This window comes from Oryzias latipes, chromosome 17 (genome assembly GCF_002234675.1).
Source record: "Oryzias latipes chromosome 17, ASM223467v1".
Classification (NCBI taxonomy): Eukaryota; Metazoa; Chordata; class Actinopteri; order Beloniformes; family Adrianichthyidae; genus Oryzias; species Oryzias latipes.
The window spans coordinates 15948480-15963660 of NC_019875.2; the positions used below are offsets into that span (position 1 = coordinate 15948480).

The 15181-nt window shown below is 38.3% G+C and overlaps 1 protein-coding gene across 3 annotated transcripts; it reads left to right on the forward strand.

The window, feature by feature from the left end:
- The first annotated feature begins 1331 nt into the window (after positions 1-1331).
- Positions 1332-12041, forward strand: LOC101173658 (protein zyg-11 homolog). Of its 3 annotated transcripts, none has more exons than XM_020710899.2 (14): positions 1332-1558; positions 1978-2143; positions 4468-5258; positions 5452-5592; positions 7761-7937; positions 8030-8094; positions 8166-8322; positions 8441-8491; positions 9623-9784; positions 9885-9932; positions 10017-10217; positions 10306-10358; positions 10744-10810; positions 10953-12041. In XM_020710899.2, the coding sequence occupies exons 1-14, from the start codon at positions 1556-1558 to the stop codon at positions 10989-10991; spliced, it is 2121 nt and encodes a 706-aa protein (XP_020566558.2). In that variant the 5' UTR covers positions 1332-1555; the 3' UTR covers positions 10992-12041. The 3 variants fall into 3 exon arrangements, with proteins under 3 accessions (XP_020566558.2, XP_020566557.2, XP_011484781.2); XM_020710898.2 differs by having other exon boundaries at positions 1333-1558; positions 10713-10810; XM_011486479.3 differs by having other exon boundaries at positions 1334-1558; positions 8166-8265; positions 10713-10810.
- The last annotated feature ends 3140 nt before the right edge of the window (positions 12042-15181 follow it).

Sequence of the window (15181 nt, forward strand, 5' to 3'; positions counted from 1 at the left end):
CAAACTGGAACCTGACCTTCCCGTTTAGAAACTCCCCAACAACGATTGTGACTAGACAGAGTCAACATTTTGATCTGTTTTGTGACTTTTTCTTTATATTTTGCTTAATTTCCCTTTCACAATAATGAATGTTGCAGGAAATTCCAATCTCTCATGTCCAGTTAGCCCCTCCTTGTGGCTAAACTACAGCACTGCCTAATTTCTCCTTGATTAATGCTGCAAATTTTAATATCTCTTGAACTGCAAACAAACAAAATTCAAACACTTCATACCCATCTAAATCTTTCTAAAGACATTTTTTATTTATTTATACAGGTTAAACTATCACACACGCACAGGAAAACATCCTAATATTTACAAGCGAATTTTAAATTATGAACACTCAAATTCTTTAAAAATGTTTTATTTCTCATGTCGAGGAATTTTGAAGCCATTGTCTGCTTAAAGTTGCTTTGGTAATAAAAATAAAAACAGCAAAGATAGACTGTTTGGATTTTTGAATTTCATTAGATAACAGTAATGGCGTGCAACTTTCCCTCAAACTATTTTCAGAATCCTGGGCTGTACAAGATGGAGGTTAAAACAACCAAACAAAATAAATTAGTAATAATGACAACAAAACAACCATGAACACAGACAAGGAAAAGAGAACTACAATGACATCAGAAGGCATCCAGCCAAGTCATTTGTTTATGTGACGACATATTGATTAAAAAAAATCACAGAGTCACAAAATGAACTAATGAATTTTCACTCAGCGCTACTATCATTTATTTTTTGAAAGACAAAACCAAACATTTTTTGTATTGTTATCCATAATAATAATAATAATAATAATAATAATAATAATAATAATGTTTTCAGTTTGAAGATGTTTTACTTTCTTAAAAAAATGTCTTATTGAGTAAGGGAGTGTTTGTTAATATGAACAAATGTATTCTCTTTTCTTTAAAAAACAAAAGAAATAAAAAGGAATACAAAAAGCTTTGCCAGAAAACTTAAGGCACAAAATGACTCAACATATCTCTAAACAAAATTTGATGGGTGTGACAGATAGTATGCTCATAATAACAATGACAACAAAATAGTTTTACACCAGAAACGTTCTTGTTTGATCTTAACTACATCATCAACAAAAACAATTGATTCCTACCTACAACTCAATTGAAGAAATAACTTATCTTTTTGTCTGTTTCTTTTTTGTCTTCTTTTGTTCTATCAAGATACAAAACAGACATAAAAAGCAAGGTATATAGATTTACCTTTTTTTTAACTTGCCGTGGACGGTTGATGACGTCACACGAGTTAGCCAATAGCGTGCGAGTTAGTGACGTTTTTGGACGTTCGACGACCACGAGCGTTTACTGCAATCCCGAACAGAAGAGGAACGTACTACAGAACTGACTCCTTTTATTTATTTTTTCAGCCCGAAATGTCACAAAGAAGTTTATCAACAATGAAGCATTTTCTTTAAAAAATAAAGAAGAAGAAGAAGAAAGAAAACGTGACGGTTTAAAGTAATTCATATTTTGGGTCGACCTTTGACTTCACCAACATGGTAAGTCCCCCTTATGCCACACCAAGTGTAGTTTTGCCCAGTGTCCGTTTGGCCGGTGAAGACCCCTCTGGGTTCGTTTGTTTTGGCTCACTTTGCCCCGCACAGTCCGTCTGGATTAGATTAAAGGTCTTTAGTCGGTGCGGTGGTTCATCTAAATTTAGCTTCCTACGATGTGAGAGCCCGGATCATGGTTGATCTGTTGATACCCGAGCAAGAAGCCTTACATGACACTCCATGTTTTACGTTTAAGACATGTACTGAAACCATGCAAACATGAATGCATATTTCCAGGATCATATCACTTAAATTGGTGTTCAAAATTGTTGTTGTTGTTTTTTTTCTTTTAAAATGTGAGTTTTTGAGAGGATTGCTCATGTAAAAAAAGAGCTGCACCTGTCTGTCTGCGTTGTGAACTGCAGGATCCAGAGGGCCCCCAGGCGCTGTGTGACCTCTGCCTGGCTCAGGTGTGCTGCAGTTTAGAGGCTTTGTGCAGCAAGAGGGCAGACGGCTCCATGAGCCTCATCTGGGCCCCTCTCTTCCCCCCGGAGCTGGCCGACAGACTGCTGCAGACCATGGCATCCAAAGGTAGGCCAGGAAGAATCACAGCATCCACTAATAACAGCTACAGAGAGGAGAGAGTGGTTTAACTCACACCTTAATGTTGTTGTTTTTTGTTTGTTTACGTTGTGTTGCAGCAGCAGGATCACTGCAATTTTCTTTTATAATCCAAAACTTTTAATGCAGCAAATACTGTTTTTTTTTCTCTGAAGCCTACCTCACTTTTTCTTTGAGATAACGACATCTACTTTCTCGTTATTACAAGAACACAAATTTTGTTTCTTTTAATAACAGGCCAAGTCCGCAGTTCATCCGGCCTACACCCCTTATGCATCATTCTGCAACTGTGTGGACGGCCTGAACTGCAGGCGCCTGCGCAGCTGCAGCCGCAGCCGCAGCCCCCAACTTCTCCTGAAATGACGATGACTGATTTGGATAAATATTGATTAAAATAATCAATTAATCCGTTATGTTTATGTTCAACTTTTTCTCTGCTTTTTTTTGCTGCAGATTGCAGAAAAATAAACAATGTTTACCCTTCGTTATCATGACATAAAATGAGTTTTCTTGTGATAACATCTGTTATTCCGTTATATCAAAAAAGAAATGTGTTTCTGCCATGATAATGAGATAGTAGATGTTGTTTATCACGTGAAAAAGTCGTTCTTGCCTTCAAGCTATAAGATGCTCTTCTTACAACAGCTGCAAAAGACTCTAGAGAGGAATTACTTTTAAACTGACAGAATTCTTAATGAAAGGAAATCACTTATAGAATGGAACAATTATGTAAAGATAATTTTTTTTGTCAAAAATCCCCTTATAGAAGTTTAAAACAGAACAGATGGATAATTTTAATCCTTTTTTTTATTTTTACTGATTGACTGGTGTGTGGGTATTTTGTGAATTTGAATTTTTTGAAGTTTATTTTATTTATATTTTTACTTCTTAACTTGTTTAATATGCATTACTGATTGCTGTTTGTTTTTTAATGCTCTTTTATTTCTGAAAAACTGAACTACAGATAGGAGTGGGAAATCAGCTTAAAGTCCCTCTCCGATCATCTTTTGATCTATTTTCACAACGTTTCCTGCGGTTGTTTTATGAAATAATTTTTTGCAGGTTCGAGGGAGGTAGGCACTGAGCAGAAACAAATGACTCAAAGACTGCAAGCTAGAATAAAATGTGTCTTTTTATTCCCCGCTTCAAAACAGTCACACAACATAACACAGGAGTTTAAGCCATGCAGTTTCAACAGAAAACATTTCATCTGCCCCTACCGTGACACACGGACTGGAGAGCCAACAGTCCCGATAGAGTGGCTTGAAACAAAACTCCGGCTGGGCGTTCGTACGTAACCCACAGCAGACTCTGAATAAAGTTGGGCTTCCTTATCTTTTATATTCTTTGATGAGCGTGAGGAAAAGGAGGGCCGGTCCCTTCCCGCAGGCTCACCCTTTACGTAGACTCATCCTATACCATCATAAACATGTCAGAATATCTTCTACAGAGCACTCCTTTTACGGGTCAGTAACATAACAGGATAGGATAAAATTCTAAACACTGTCAGGATATGCTCTACAGAGTCCTCCCTTAACAGGATAAAACTTTATATTAAACATTCCTTTTGGGGGTCAGTCATAGAAACATCATAAACATATCAAGACATTCTCCTTTTTTGGTTATTAGCAACATAGAACCTTATATAAGAGTACATAAGAGTTTACATAAGTATTCCTTTTTTGGATGGTCAGCCACAGAACATTATCTTTAATGCAGGGCAGAAGGCTCCCCCCCTGCCTACAGTGCATTATCCATGTCAGCGGTCTATTAACTCTGATTGTCATTTTTAGCCAAAATCAAAAATCCTGTCGTTCTCCAGGACATAGTTTCTGCAGAGCAGCAGCAGTTCATCAGAAATTCACCTCTAAGTTGTGGGTGGGACCATTGGCGTGGAGTAAGCCCGGCCTCACTTCCCGACCTCTATCTTTTACACTTTCCTCCTATAGCTTACAGCCCCTCACACCCCCAACCTAACATTACAGATGCAACAAAAATGGTGAGCAGTATTGGAGCTATCCAACCGCTCAACAGCTTTGAGCATGTTTCCAGCTCAGACGAGGAAAACCAAGATGTACATGGATCTATCGTCTACAAGTGGATGCATCAGATTGTATGCAAATCTTTTGAGTTAAACTGGGCAAATCCCACTTATCTTATCCCAAATTTCCTTTTAGAAGGCAGTCTTTTTCCAGCTAAGCTAATGCAGCAAGTGCCTTTACATGAAGTGTTTCCTTCAGTTGGATAACATTTCAACTTCGATGTGCATCTCTCTTTGTGTTTCTGTCCATAAGAGATGCTGAACGACAGCACCGTTGGGATTTTCCGAGACTCCAAAGAGCTCCGTCTGCGCCGAGCCTCCATCCGCTGCTGTGTGATGTCTGCCGAGGCTTTCCGCTTGGCCCTCTGCCCTCACCGGCTCCTGGAACTGGATGCCTCCTGGGCCTCGGAGGGCCTGACGGGAGCTAGCGTCGTGTCTGGTCTGGTTTCTAGCCCTGAGTGCAGCGTTAGCCTGCAGAGGTTGTCCCTGAATGGATTACACCTGGACTGGGGGTCTTTGGAGGAAAGTTGTATTGGCTTCAGCTCCCTGCTAGGGCTTAGGACACTTCACCTTGCCAACACGGATCTAACCGATGACATCCTGGAGGACATCTGTTCACTCCCACACCTGGAGAGTCTGGATATCTCCTGCACTCCAGTCTCAAATCTGTCCGCTCTCCTCCAGTGTAAAAACTCCCTGAGATCTTTGATTGCTCACAGGCTGCGGCAGCTGAACATGTCTCCTTCCAGGTTGCTCTTCGTTTTAAGCCAGCTCGATGCTCTCCGCCACCTGGACTTTTCGGATGACCGCCTTCCTGCTGAGGACACGGATGGAAGAGACGGAGATGAGGTGGCGCGGCAGCTCCTGGAAGGGAGTTCCCAGATTCTGCCATCACTCGTTTCATTGGACCTGTCAGGGCGGAAGATGATCGGCGAAGCTGCACTGGCGGCCTTCGTGGAGTCCAGGAGTGGGCTCATTTTTTTGGGGCTTCTCGCCACCGGCCTCAGCTCCAGCCACGTCCTGACTTCGCTGAGAAACCTGAAAGTGAGTAACTGGCTTCTGCCATCAGGCATGTTATCTTTGAGACATCAGAGAATCCCACAGGGGGAAACATGAGCTTGATTCCCGCATGAGTTTCTCATTTCTGTTTGACCCGAGGCTCAGTTTGAACACTTGCTGAATATGCCCACTGTATTTATTGTCTCTTTGACTGCTGATCCGTCGTGTGTGTGTTCAGGTAACTGGAGAGGCTAATGAGAACCAGGTGTGTGAGGCTCTGAGGAGGTACACAGAGCGCGAGTGTTTCGTCCAAAAGGCCCTCGTCCAGCTCTACAGACTAACCACGGATGCGGACACGGCGCAGCCAGACATGCTGGAGGTGTTGACTGACGGCTTTCACACCTCACGTCTCTGCTAGAGCCAGAGAAACATCAGACACGAGCAGCGACAGTCACAGCTGCCTCCTCTTCCCTGCTGGACGGTGAAAGTTTCCCAAAATGAAGGAATTCTTTAATTACATCAGTCCTCAAAGCCATTAGTCCCAATCCGGACCGGTTTAACGTCAGAAAAACTACAATTTATTTTCTTTCTTTAGCTTCCATTTTCCCTTAACTTATGAGGGTAAAGTTTGTCTTAATCCTGTATAAAATATCTGTAGCTGCTTTTAAACTACATTAGATTTTGTGTAGAAACCATCAAAATGTCACATAAAATTTTCCCTGAACCCTCTGGATGCTAAAAAAAATTCCGACACCAACTTCAATCTCATCCAACTTTTAAGGTCTGACAAATAACTAAAAAAATTAAAAAACACTAAAACTGCTATTTTCTAAATATAATAAGAAACGTGAATCCATCGTTTAAGCAACTTTGTTAGGAGCATCCTAAATAAATAAATATTATGCATCATTACTGTGGCCGAGCTAGAACCTTTTATATGGGGGGAACAGAAGACTATGGAAGGGTGGCAAATTATTATCATTACGAATAAAAGGGTCAAAAATACAAACAGTTCTATCATTGTTATTAATATTAAAACGGCAATTTCTTAATCCTTGTAAAAAAAAGAAATTACTAATATTGACTCAGAAATTGGAGGGGAAAAGTGTTTTGCTGGGCGGGCAGCTGCCCCCCTGGGACCCCCGTAGCTCCACCCCTGGATCTGGGGGAACACCTGTCACAATAAATCAAAATTTTGAGTACAAATCTTGATTTTTGTCTGTTAAATGCAGCTTTCTTTTATTTTGAAGTTGAAGGCTCTTCCTCTTTTCTGCAGAAAAACAAAAAAAATGTTTCCATATAGTTCTTTAACTTTGCTGGCTTGAAGGTTTTAAATTAGCGGTTGGTGCAGCCGCTTTAAGTAATTAGCGGATTGATGACCGAGCGACTTGACATGATTCAAAAAAGGAGATGAATGTGGTGGGTTGAAGCCAGTAGTTTTTTAAAATAAAACTTCCTTCAGAATCAGATAATTAACTGAAGGAAAAAAAGGAAGGTCATGTTTATTTCTCTGTATTCTCGGTGTTTGGGGACCACTCTGCTCTAAGCTGTCCATTTATTATCTAAACCTGCTGTTTCTTGCAAATGCAAGGTACACCTGAGACCCAATCCATCACAAGCTAAATGCTGTACAGAGCTGAAATAAAATGAGCAAACCCTAGATTTTACATTTTAGATAAGATAAACATCCTAAATATTTGGAGTGAAACCTTTTGCTATTACTTTAGTGCTGCAAAAGTCCAAATAAAATGAAGAGGGAACAACCAGAAGTTAACTAGCTTAATTAGCAACCAGTTAGCCAAAAGATTTTGCATATTAAATTACCTGCAGATTTCAGGAAACATACCTTTGGTGTAAAATATTTAACATAGTAAAAATCTCATGAACTACAGTGTTTTATCTTTCCTTAGATGCAGAGATTCTGAAGAAATCTCTGTGTGCTGGGGACATGTCTGAATTCATAGATTCCTGAGTCCACCCTGCAGTTTTTTAGATCACAATCTTGATGAAACTAGGAACACTTTCAGAAATTACCGCTTCTGCTTACTATGCTGATTACAAATAAATCTGAAAACTCTATTATCTAACAAAAAAAGTGTGGTTCATTTCAAAGCTCTTCTAAATTGGATTCAGACACAGAGACAGCAGTGCGTTCAGAGGAATAACTAACTTCAAAATTCTCTTTGAAAACCATAGATGATGTATATACTCAACAAAAGTGGAGAGAAAATCCCAGAAAGGCTTTCATCTTCATCCTAAATAGCCGGTGTTTCTAAAAACCTTATGCAAGTTATTTAATGAAAAATCCAACTTAGAGTTCCTGGAATTATTAAGTATATCAGGTTTTTTCTTTCTAACCCGCTTACAGACACAATTTCCTGTAAACGGAAGATGATGTGTTGCAGGAGACATCACACTTTTTTGAGGTTTTTTTTCTGGGGGGGGCAAAAAATACAATAAAATGTGTCATCCAATCCTTTTCGTAGGTTATTTCATTGAGCAGGCACAATCATATTTGTTTTTTTTTTTTGGTTTATTTTCTTGCAGCTGGTGCTTGGTACCATGAAGAGCCACCCCTCCTCCCTACATGTCCACCTAGTAGCCACGGCGTGTGTGTTCAACCTGACCACTCAGGACTTGGCGGAGGCCATGCCTGTCAGCCTGATCCGTTCCACCATCACCCAGCTTCTACACGCCATGAAAACCTTCCCCAACCACCAGCAGGTCGAGAGACGTCCTCAACGTCTCAGCATTTATGGTTGACAAAAAAAAAAAAAAGGTACTAAACACCTGCTTCTGTGCAAATGTCTTTCTAGGTGCAGAAGAACTGTCTCCTGGCTCTCTGCAGTGACTACATCCTTCAAGACATTCCATTTGACAGGTCAGGGTTCGGTTCGGAACAAATATGCGAACGGTAAAGTAAAATCTTCACATATCCGTGCTCTGATACAGGTATGTTGCAGCCATGCTGGTGATCAACTGGCTGAGCAACCACCAGGATCCCACCTTACAGAGGATGGCGGTGGCTGTCATCTCCATTCTGGTGGCAAAGGTGGAGACTTTAAAAAAACAGCCGCATCACCGTCTCAACCACAAAAAGAAAAAAAGTGTACTTAAGTCTTGTCACTGTGGTGAATTTCACTGCAGAAACAACAAGTTTTTGATTTAATGAAGGATTTTACTAATGAAGGAATAACCATTAAAGCACCACTTTTGTTTCATTTTAGCTGTCCAAAGAGGAGACGGCAAAGCTCAGCCAGGACGTTGTCTTTATGAAGGTACATCAGCACAATGTTGACACACACAAAAGAATCCTCCCAAATCTCTAAATTAATAACAACCCTAGAACATTTCTGCTTTACATTAACAGTCTTTTAACAAATTTAGCAAAAGTCAAAGCTTTAAATGGTGCAAAACCTGTTAAATTTGGACAATTGCTATTAGTTTCTTTTAGAAAAATGACTTTATTCATCAATATCTACAGTATTAGTCTAAGAACAAAACAAGAAATTACACAAGGAGCTGAAAAACAGAGAATTCTTTTTGACTGCTAGCAAACTTACAATCATTCATTTAATTAAGAGAAATTAATAACATTTATACATACCCTATAAGTTTATTAGTAGCAATTACTGATTTCATTTAAAATGATTTAAAACGAATGATTAACAGTAAAATCTGTCCAACACAAGAGGCCTTCAGCTCCTATTTGTGTGCTCAGCTGTTGGACAGGACAAAGAAAAAACAAATAATAATAATTATTAAAAATATCGAAACCCGCGAAAAATAACAACTCCGTGTTATTTTTTTGTTTACACCAAATTGCTTTGTGCTTTTCTATTGTTTAATCACTTCCTGTTTCGTCTGTGGGGTTGACTTTTCATTAGGCCTCATTCTGCGCAGCACGGTCTTTGAGGACACCGTGGTTCCTCATTTACCGCGAGGGTTATGTTCTGAAAATAGCCTGGGATTGATGAAAGTGGATTTCTAGATGTTTTAAGGTTGTAAATGTCCTCACTTGACACTTCCTTCATTTTTCATAGACGGGGCATGATCGTTTTCACACTTTTCTCTCCCGTTTAAACTCTGAAAGTTCAAACCTTCGTGGAAGAATACTTCCACTATTATAGAAGGAAAGGCAAAGATCTGATGGTGAACCAGAACACTAAATATCTGATCCACATTTGTAGCTTGTGGTTCACAGCTGGTAGTTGAGTCGTCAGGTCTAGAGTAGTCTTACTGGATTTTCCTGTATTAGTCCTATCTTATTGCCAATTTTTGGAAAAATCTTGACAGTGTCGTATGTAATTTGTGACAACCGGAGGAGCTTAAATCAATCCAATCTCTTGGGTGGCTTCAGCATTGTTTGCTCTTCTTTCTTTTTTGTTCTCTTTCCTCTGAGTTTATAGCAGCTGCTGGCTATCGTGCAGCAGAAAGCCATGGTGGGAGTTGTGGACTCCACTCTGAAGTTTGCCCTCAGTGCTCTGTGGAACCTGACTGATGAGATGCCGTCAGCAGCACGCAGCTTCATCCAGTGCCAAGGCTTGGAGCTGTACGAGGAAGTTCTGGAGGTTGCAAGCTCAAAAAAAAAAAAAAAGATAAAATAGGAATGCACTTTGAAGAATTGATTTGAACTCCTTAACACTTTCTTTCTCTGTTTTTACCCATCAGTCCTATTACAACGAACCTACAATTCAGCAGAAAATACTTGGTCTTTTGGTGAGTAAAAAGGGGCACAGATGTGGTGGAGATGCTGATGGTTGTGTTCAGTTTTTCATTTTTGGGTGTGTGTGTGTGTTTTAGAATAATATAGCAGAGGTGAAGGAGCTGCAGGCTGATCTGATGGATGAAGGTCTGCTGGAGCACATCCTCATCCTCCTGAAGGACACCCAGGTGGAGGTGGGGGTGCGTTACTTCGCGGGAGGGATCCTGGCACACCTCACCTCCAAAGCAGAGGCCTGGACTTTAGACCAAGACTTTCGTGATGCTATCCTTAAGCAGCTGGTGTGTGTGTGTTTTTTTTTTTTTTTGTAGTTTATCAGATAACAGAGTAAAATCCATTCATTTGATTGCATTTTTTTTTTTTTTACAGCACGAGTCGATAACAACTTGGGCGCATCTCGAGAGAGAGATGGTGTCTTACAGGTAAGAGGAAAGACACACACGACAGATCAGAGAAATCCTAGTCTGCTCAGGTCAAAATCAAACACACGCCGTGTGTTACATAAGCCCTCTCTGAATTGTTCTCTGTAAATTATACATCCGCTGATCTCTCTCTGTTCTTAAGCAGCATTTTTCTCAGCTGATGCTGTGACCAATATTGCACAGAAGGTGCAGCATGCAGGAAATGCATCTAAAATGATTAAAACATTGAAGTCTTACAAATCTTATTCTTTTTTACTTTTAGTGTGACAAAACAATAGTCTGATTAAAGGAAAGAAAAAAACATAAAATGACAAATTTTCTGATTCTGATTAAATCTATCTTTTTTTAAATTAGGTCTTTCCGTCCATTTTGCCCTCTACTGCAGACTTGCCAGCCGTCAGGAGTGCAGCTGTGGGCAGTCTGGGCCATACATCTGGTCTGCAGCCAAAACAGTAAGACACACAAATGCTGCAAAAAAAAACTCTGCATGCAATTTATATATGTAAAACAACTTTAATTACATTGAATTTGTGGCTCTGAACGTTGCACCTCGTGCACCATCTTTTGCTCGCTTATCTCTTCGTTTCTTTGCAGCGTCACATTACAGCAGTATGCTGGAGAGGGACGGCGTGACTGAACTCCTGAAAGCCCTGGCTGCACACCCCGACACTCACAGCGACATTCAAAGGCTAGTCGGCAGCATCTTGCGCACGGTGGAGGGCCATCAGTCAAGTGGGGCTCAGCCATTGTGATGTCAGGGCCTCAAAACTCCTGAAAAATGTGACAAAATTAAATTATTTTTTGTTTTTGTTCTATAGATTTATAGAAAAAGGTGAATTAAAGTATTCTGAAATCTTATTTTATTGGCAGCACGCTGTGAAGGTAAAAAGTGATGTTTATATTGAGTTTGACATAGTTTGTGTTTCAAGTAAACAAAGTTGGCAAATCCTGTCAGAGGTCATTGCTGTTTTTCAAAAAAACATGCCACTAGGGGGTGCTGTAGGACCAAAGCTGTGGCTTTTTCCTGTCATATAAATAAAGCAAATTAAAAAAAAATCACATGTCAGAAGTAATGAGACAGCACATCGGCACAAAGCTGCTGGGTTTCCATCTGTGCCATAGATGGCATCTTTACCTCTCCTGCGTTTCCCTCACACTTTCCATCTGGTGCATGAGATGCTGAATACATTAGATTTTATGTAATACAGCTGAAAGACAGAGCCAGAGTGTCTTTTATAATAAGTTGGCCTATTTTTAATTCCTTTTGAAAAGTGGATTAACAAGATGACTTGAAAATCCAAGTCGCAACATCATCTTCATCCATCAACATTGAAATACCCCCATTGTCTTTATCCTAAAGCCTTTTGCGTATATGTAAAGCTAAAAGCATTAAAAATGTTCACTTTTGAGTCACCCAGGTAAGTCATCCCCATGTTGCACGTTTCTGTGCAATATATTTAGGTTATAATGGTCATGAATGAAGTTGTTTTGGGAGATTTGCGTTGAAGATAAACTTCTCTTGAGGCTCCTGTACACATGGAAAACAATATCAAGGAGGCTAACATGGAAATCAATACTCCTGTCAATCAAAAAAGACAACAGACCAGACTTAAGAATCCTAAAGGTTATTAAAAATTGTGTAAATGGATCAAATTTTATATTTATTCAACAAAATGCAAAAAAGAAAAACTGAATTCTTGAAATCTTTCAGAAGGAAAAACTTGAAGGATCTTTTTCTTTTTGAATGCAGTTTTGTCTACAAAAAAAACCCTTGGGATGAACATTTTTTCCTAACATTTTCTCTTTACGCGTTTCACTTCATAAGTCAAATCAATACTCTTATGTCTAAAAAAAGCCTTCATTTGAACTAAGAAATTGTTCTTACTAGAAATTTAATTTGGGTTTTGACCAATTAAAGCCTATTTACCAGTCTTTTAAACCCAATTCTCACATCACTTCACCCACTGCTTTCAAAACAGCAGTATTGAAGCCCCTTTTGAACCAGAGCAGCCTATATCCAAACATTGATGATTATCGATCGGCATGGTCTCGGTGTTTCTGTCTATCTTGATTGATCCAATTATCCGTCATGTTTTATGTATCAGGTCACGAAATGGTAGATATGTAAAGAGGTGTTACAACAAGCCCAAATAACTTCCACCACCAAAATGTTCACAGTTCCTTGGTAACATTTTTACTTTTGCACATTTCATTTTCATTTGTACGTTATTCTGACCCTGACATATGTTGGAAAGTTGTTTCTTCACAATTGTTGCTAATATCTTTCCTCTTTTTTGTGCAAGAAAAAAAAAGCTAATAAATGTTTTAGTGAGATGCTGCTTTTCCTAGGCGGAGAAATAGGATGACCTACTTTTTAAATAATCCGCTTCCTCATTTTTCCTTTGTTTTTATTCATAAAACACTTCCACTAAATAATATATTCTCTTTTGTTTTTCAGCTAAAGCTATTTATGTACACAGTGAAGAATTTCTGTGAACTGGGCAGTATTTTGCTGCAATGTCAGCAGTAAAAGGAATTGTAGGAATTTACTGTGAAAAGCAAAGGATTGTGGGAATTATCCTTGCCACTACTGTAATTTCCTGGTTACCGCGAATCAGAAAACAGTAAGAAACATGCCCATGAAAATATGGTCAATCGCAAACAAATAACATCAATATTATTTTCTGACCTACTTAGACTAAGTTTAACTTGTTGTCCCTAGGTACAAGACTATAAGTGAGTTCCAATTGTTGCGTTACTCACAGTAAAATATCAAGTTGGCAGCACAAATGTATCCCCTCATTCCACATACTTTAGTTTTTATATACATTGTTGTATCTTAGATCCAATATAATTCTTGGTAGAAAGTTTTTTAAAAAAAATAAAACCACCTATTGCATAATTTCATTAAAATTACAACTCATCTATATTTTACTTCAACTGGTGCTTTTTGTTGTTTATTTGTGGGTCGATTGATATATTAAAACAAATTTGCACGACATTTGGCAAGTAATTTCTACTCTTGAATAGTGACATGTGCTGTAAATATAAACTTGCCTCTTAAAGTCTTAAAGAGTACATGCATGCATTGGCCAAAAAACAAACAAAAAAAATAACAGTCTCATCAAATCAAATTCCAAAATATTACTTGAAACATGTGCAGACTGTGTTTAACAGTCTGTACAGTCTGTACTGTCTACTTTCAGGTTTCACCTTAGAATTGATCCAGAGCTGTCCAAAAACCAGTCACAGCCCCAAGTTAGTCGAAGGTCTGGCTAAAATGTCTTTCAAAAATCAATGACCTTGAATCTGCATTTTGGCTCATTTACAAGATCACATAGTTTTTGACTCGACAAATAATTGAAGCTTTTGCTTTGCTATTAGATATGATGGTTTTTAGCTTTTAGATGTGAATTTGTGAATGTTAGAGTTTTTATTTTTTATTTTGTTATCCCTAATTTTGTTTTTAAAGTCAGACAAGTTCTGTCAGTAAAAATAGAAGTTGTTTTTTTCAAATAAGGCTCAGCATGTTTTTGTAAAGGAACAACCATTAGACTGAAAATCCACTACTATCTTTGACAATGACAATGTTTAAAATATGTGTTGCAAGATGTGAGCCAAACCAATGGAGAAACACTGTAAAGTCAAACAATAACCATTTGAAAATAGGATCACTTTAAGTAAAAACATAATTTCTGTAAAAAGCTGCAAAATGACAGCAGGTAATATTACTATAGGCACCTGTATGGCAACTATACTGTAACTGGGCATTATTTTACTAGTATAAATGTTCATGTTCACTACTGTTAGCCTCAATGTAATATTAGATGGACAGGATAAAAAGGGACTATTTTTTTCCATGTCCTTTCCCAAAATGGATTTAGCTTTTCGCAACTGTTTGAGTTTCAACTGTGCCTGAGTGGGAAGTATAATAAAGTTAATTTTCTCGATGCTTTTATTTTGTCATTGAAACAACATCCTGTTAGTGTTTTTAGGAGGAGACCAGGTCCAGCATTAGTGGAGGCCTGTGACAAAAACTCGAGGGTTTTTGCTATTTACATCAGACATTTAGCTGAAAAAATTGGATTTTCATTTTGAAAACTGTAACAAAAAATCTTCACCCACAGTTAAAACATAAATTAACATGTTTATTGTTCAAAGTTGTTTCTTCTTTGAAACTAACTTGAAAATATTGTAATAATATCGTAAATGGAAGCATAGTATATTTACTGTAAGAACATTTAAAATAACGACTGGATGCCAGTAACTACTGTTTTTCATTTTAGGGTTATACAACTATCAAATAAGATACTTTTGTGTGTTTCATTTTACAGCTTTATTACTGTAAAGTGAAACACAGTACACAGAAGTTCTACTGTATTTCATGTTACTGCTTGTAAGTTACTGTAAAAATCTACAGCAACTATTTTACCGTGTACTTCTAACCTTTTTTTTTTTTTAATCCAGACAAGAAACACATGATTTGCTATTATGTTTGCAGACAGACTTAGACAGAAACAGTTTATGTCAAATGTATACAATATAAAGGAAAACAAAAAAAAATGGAACATTTGTCAAAATCGCCAAAACATCAGAAGGAAATGAAAAGAAAAATCCATTTGTGCAGATGGGAAGAAACAAAAACAGTTACAAACACCGTTTGCACATCCAAAAATTCCAAATGATTAATCATAGTTGTCAGTACTGTTTCCAATTTTAAAAAAAATTACTTTCTCAGCACCCCCAGTCTGCGGGTGACAGCAAAACATTCACAAGCTCAGGGATGAACATGCATGTGTCCTCATGGAGATTGAGTTGTCTGG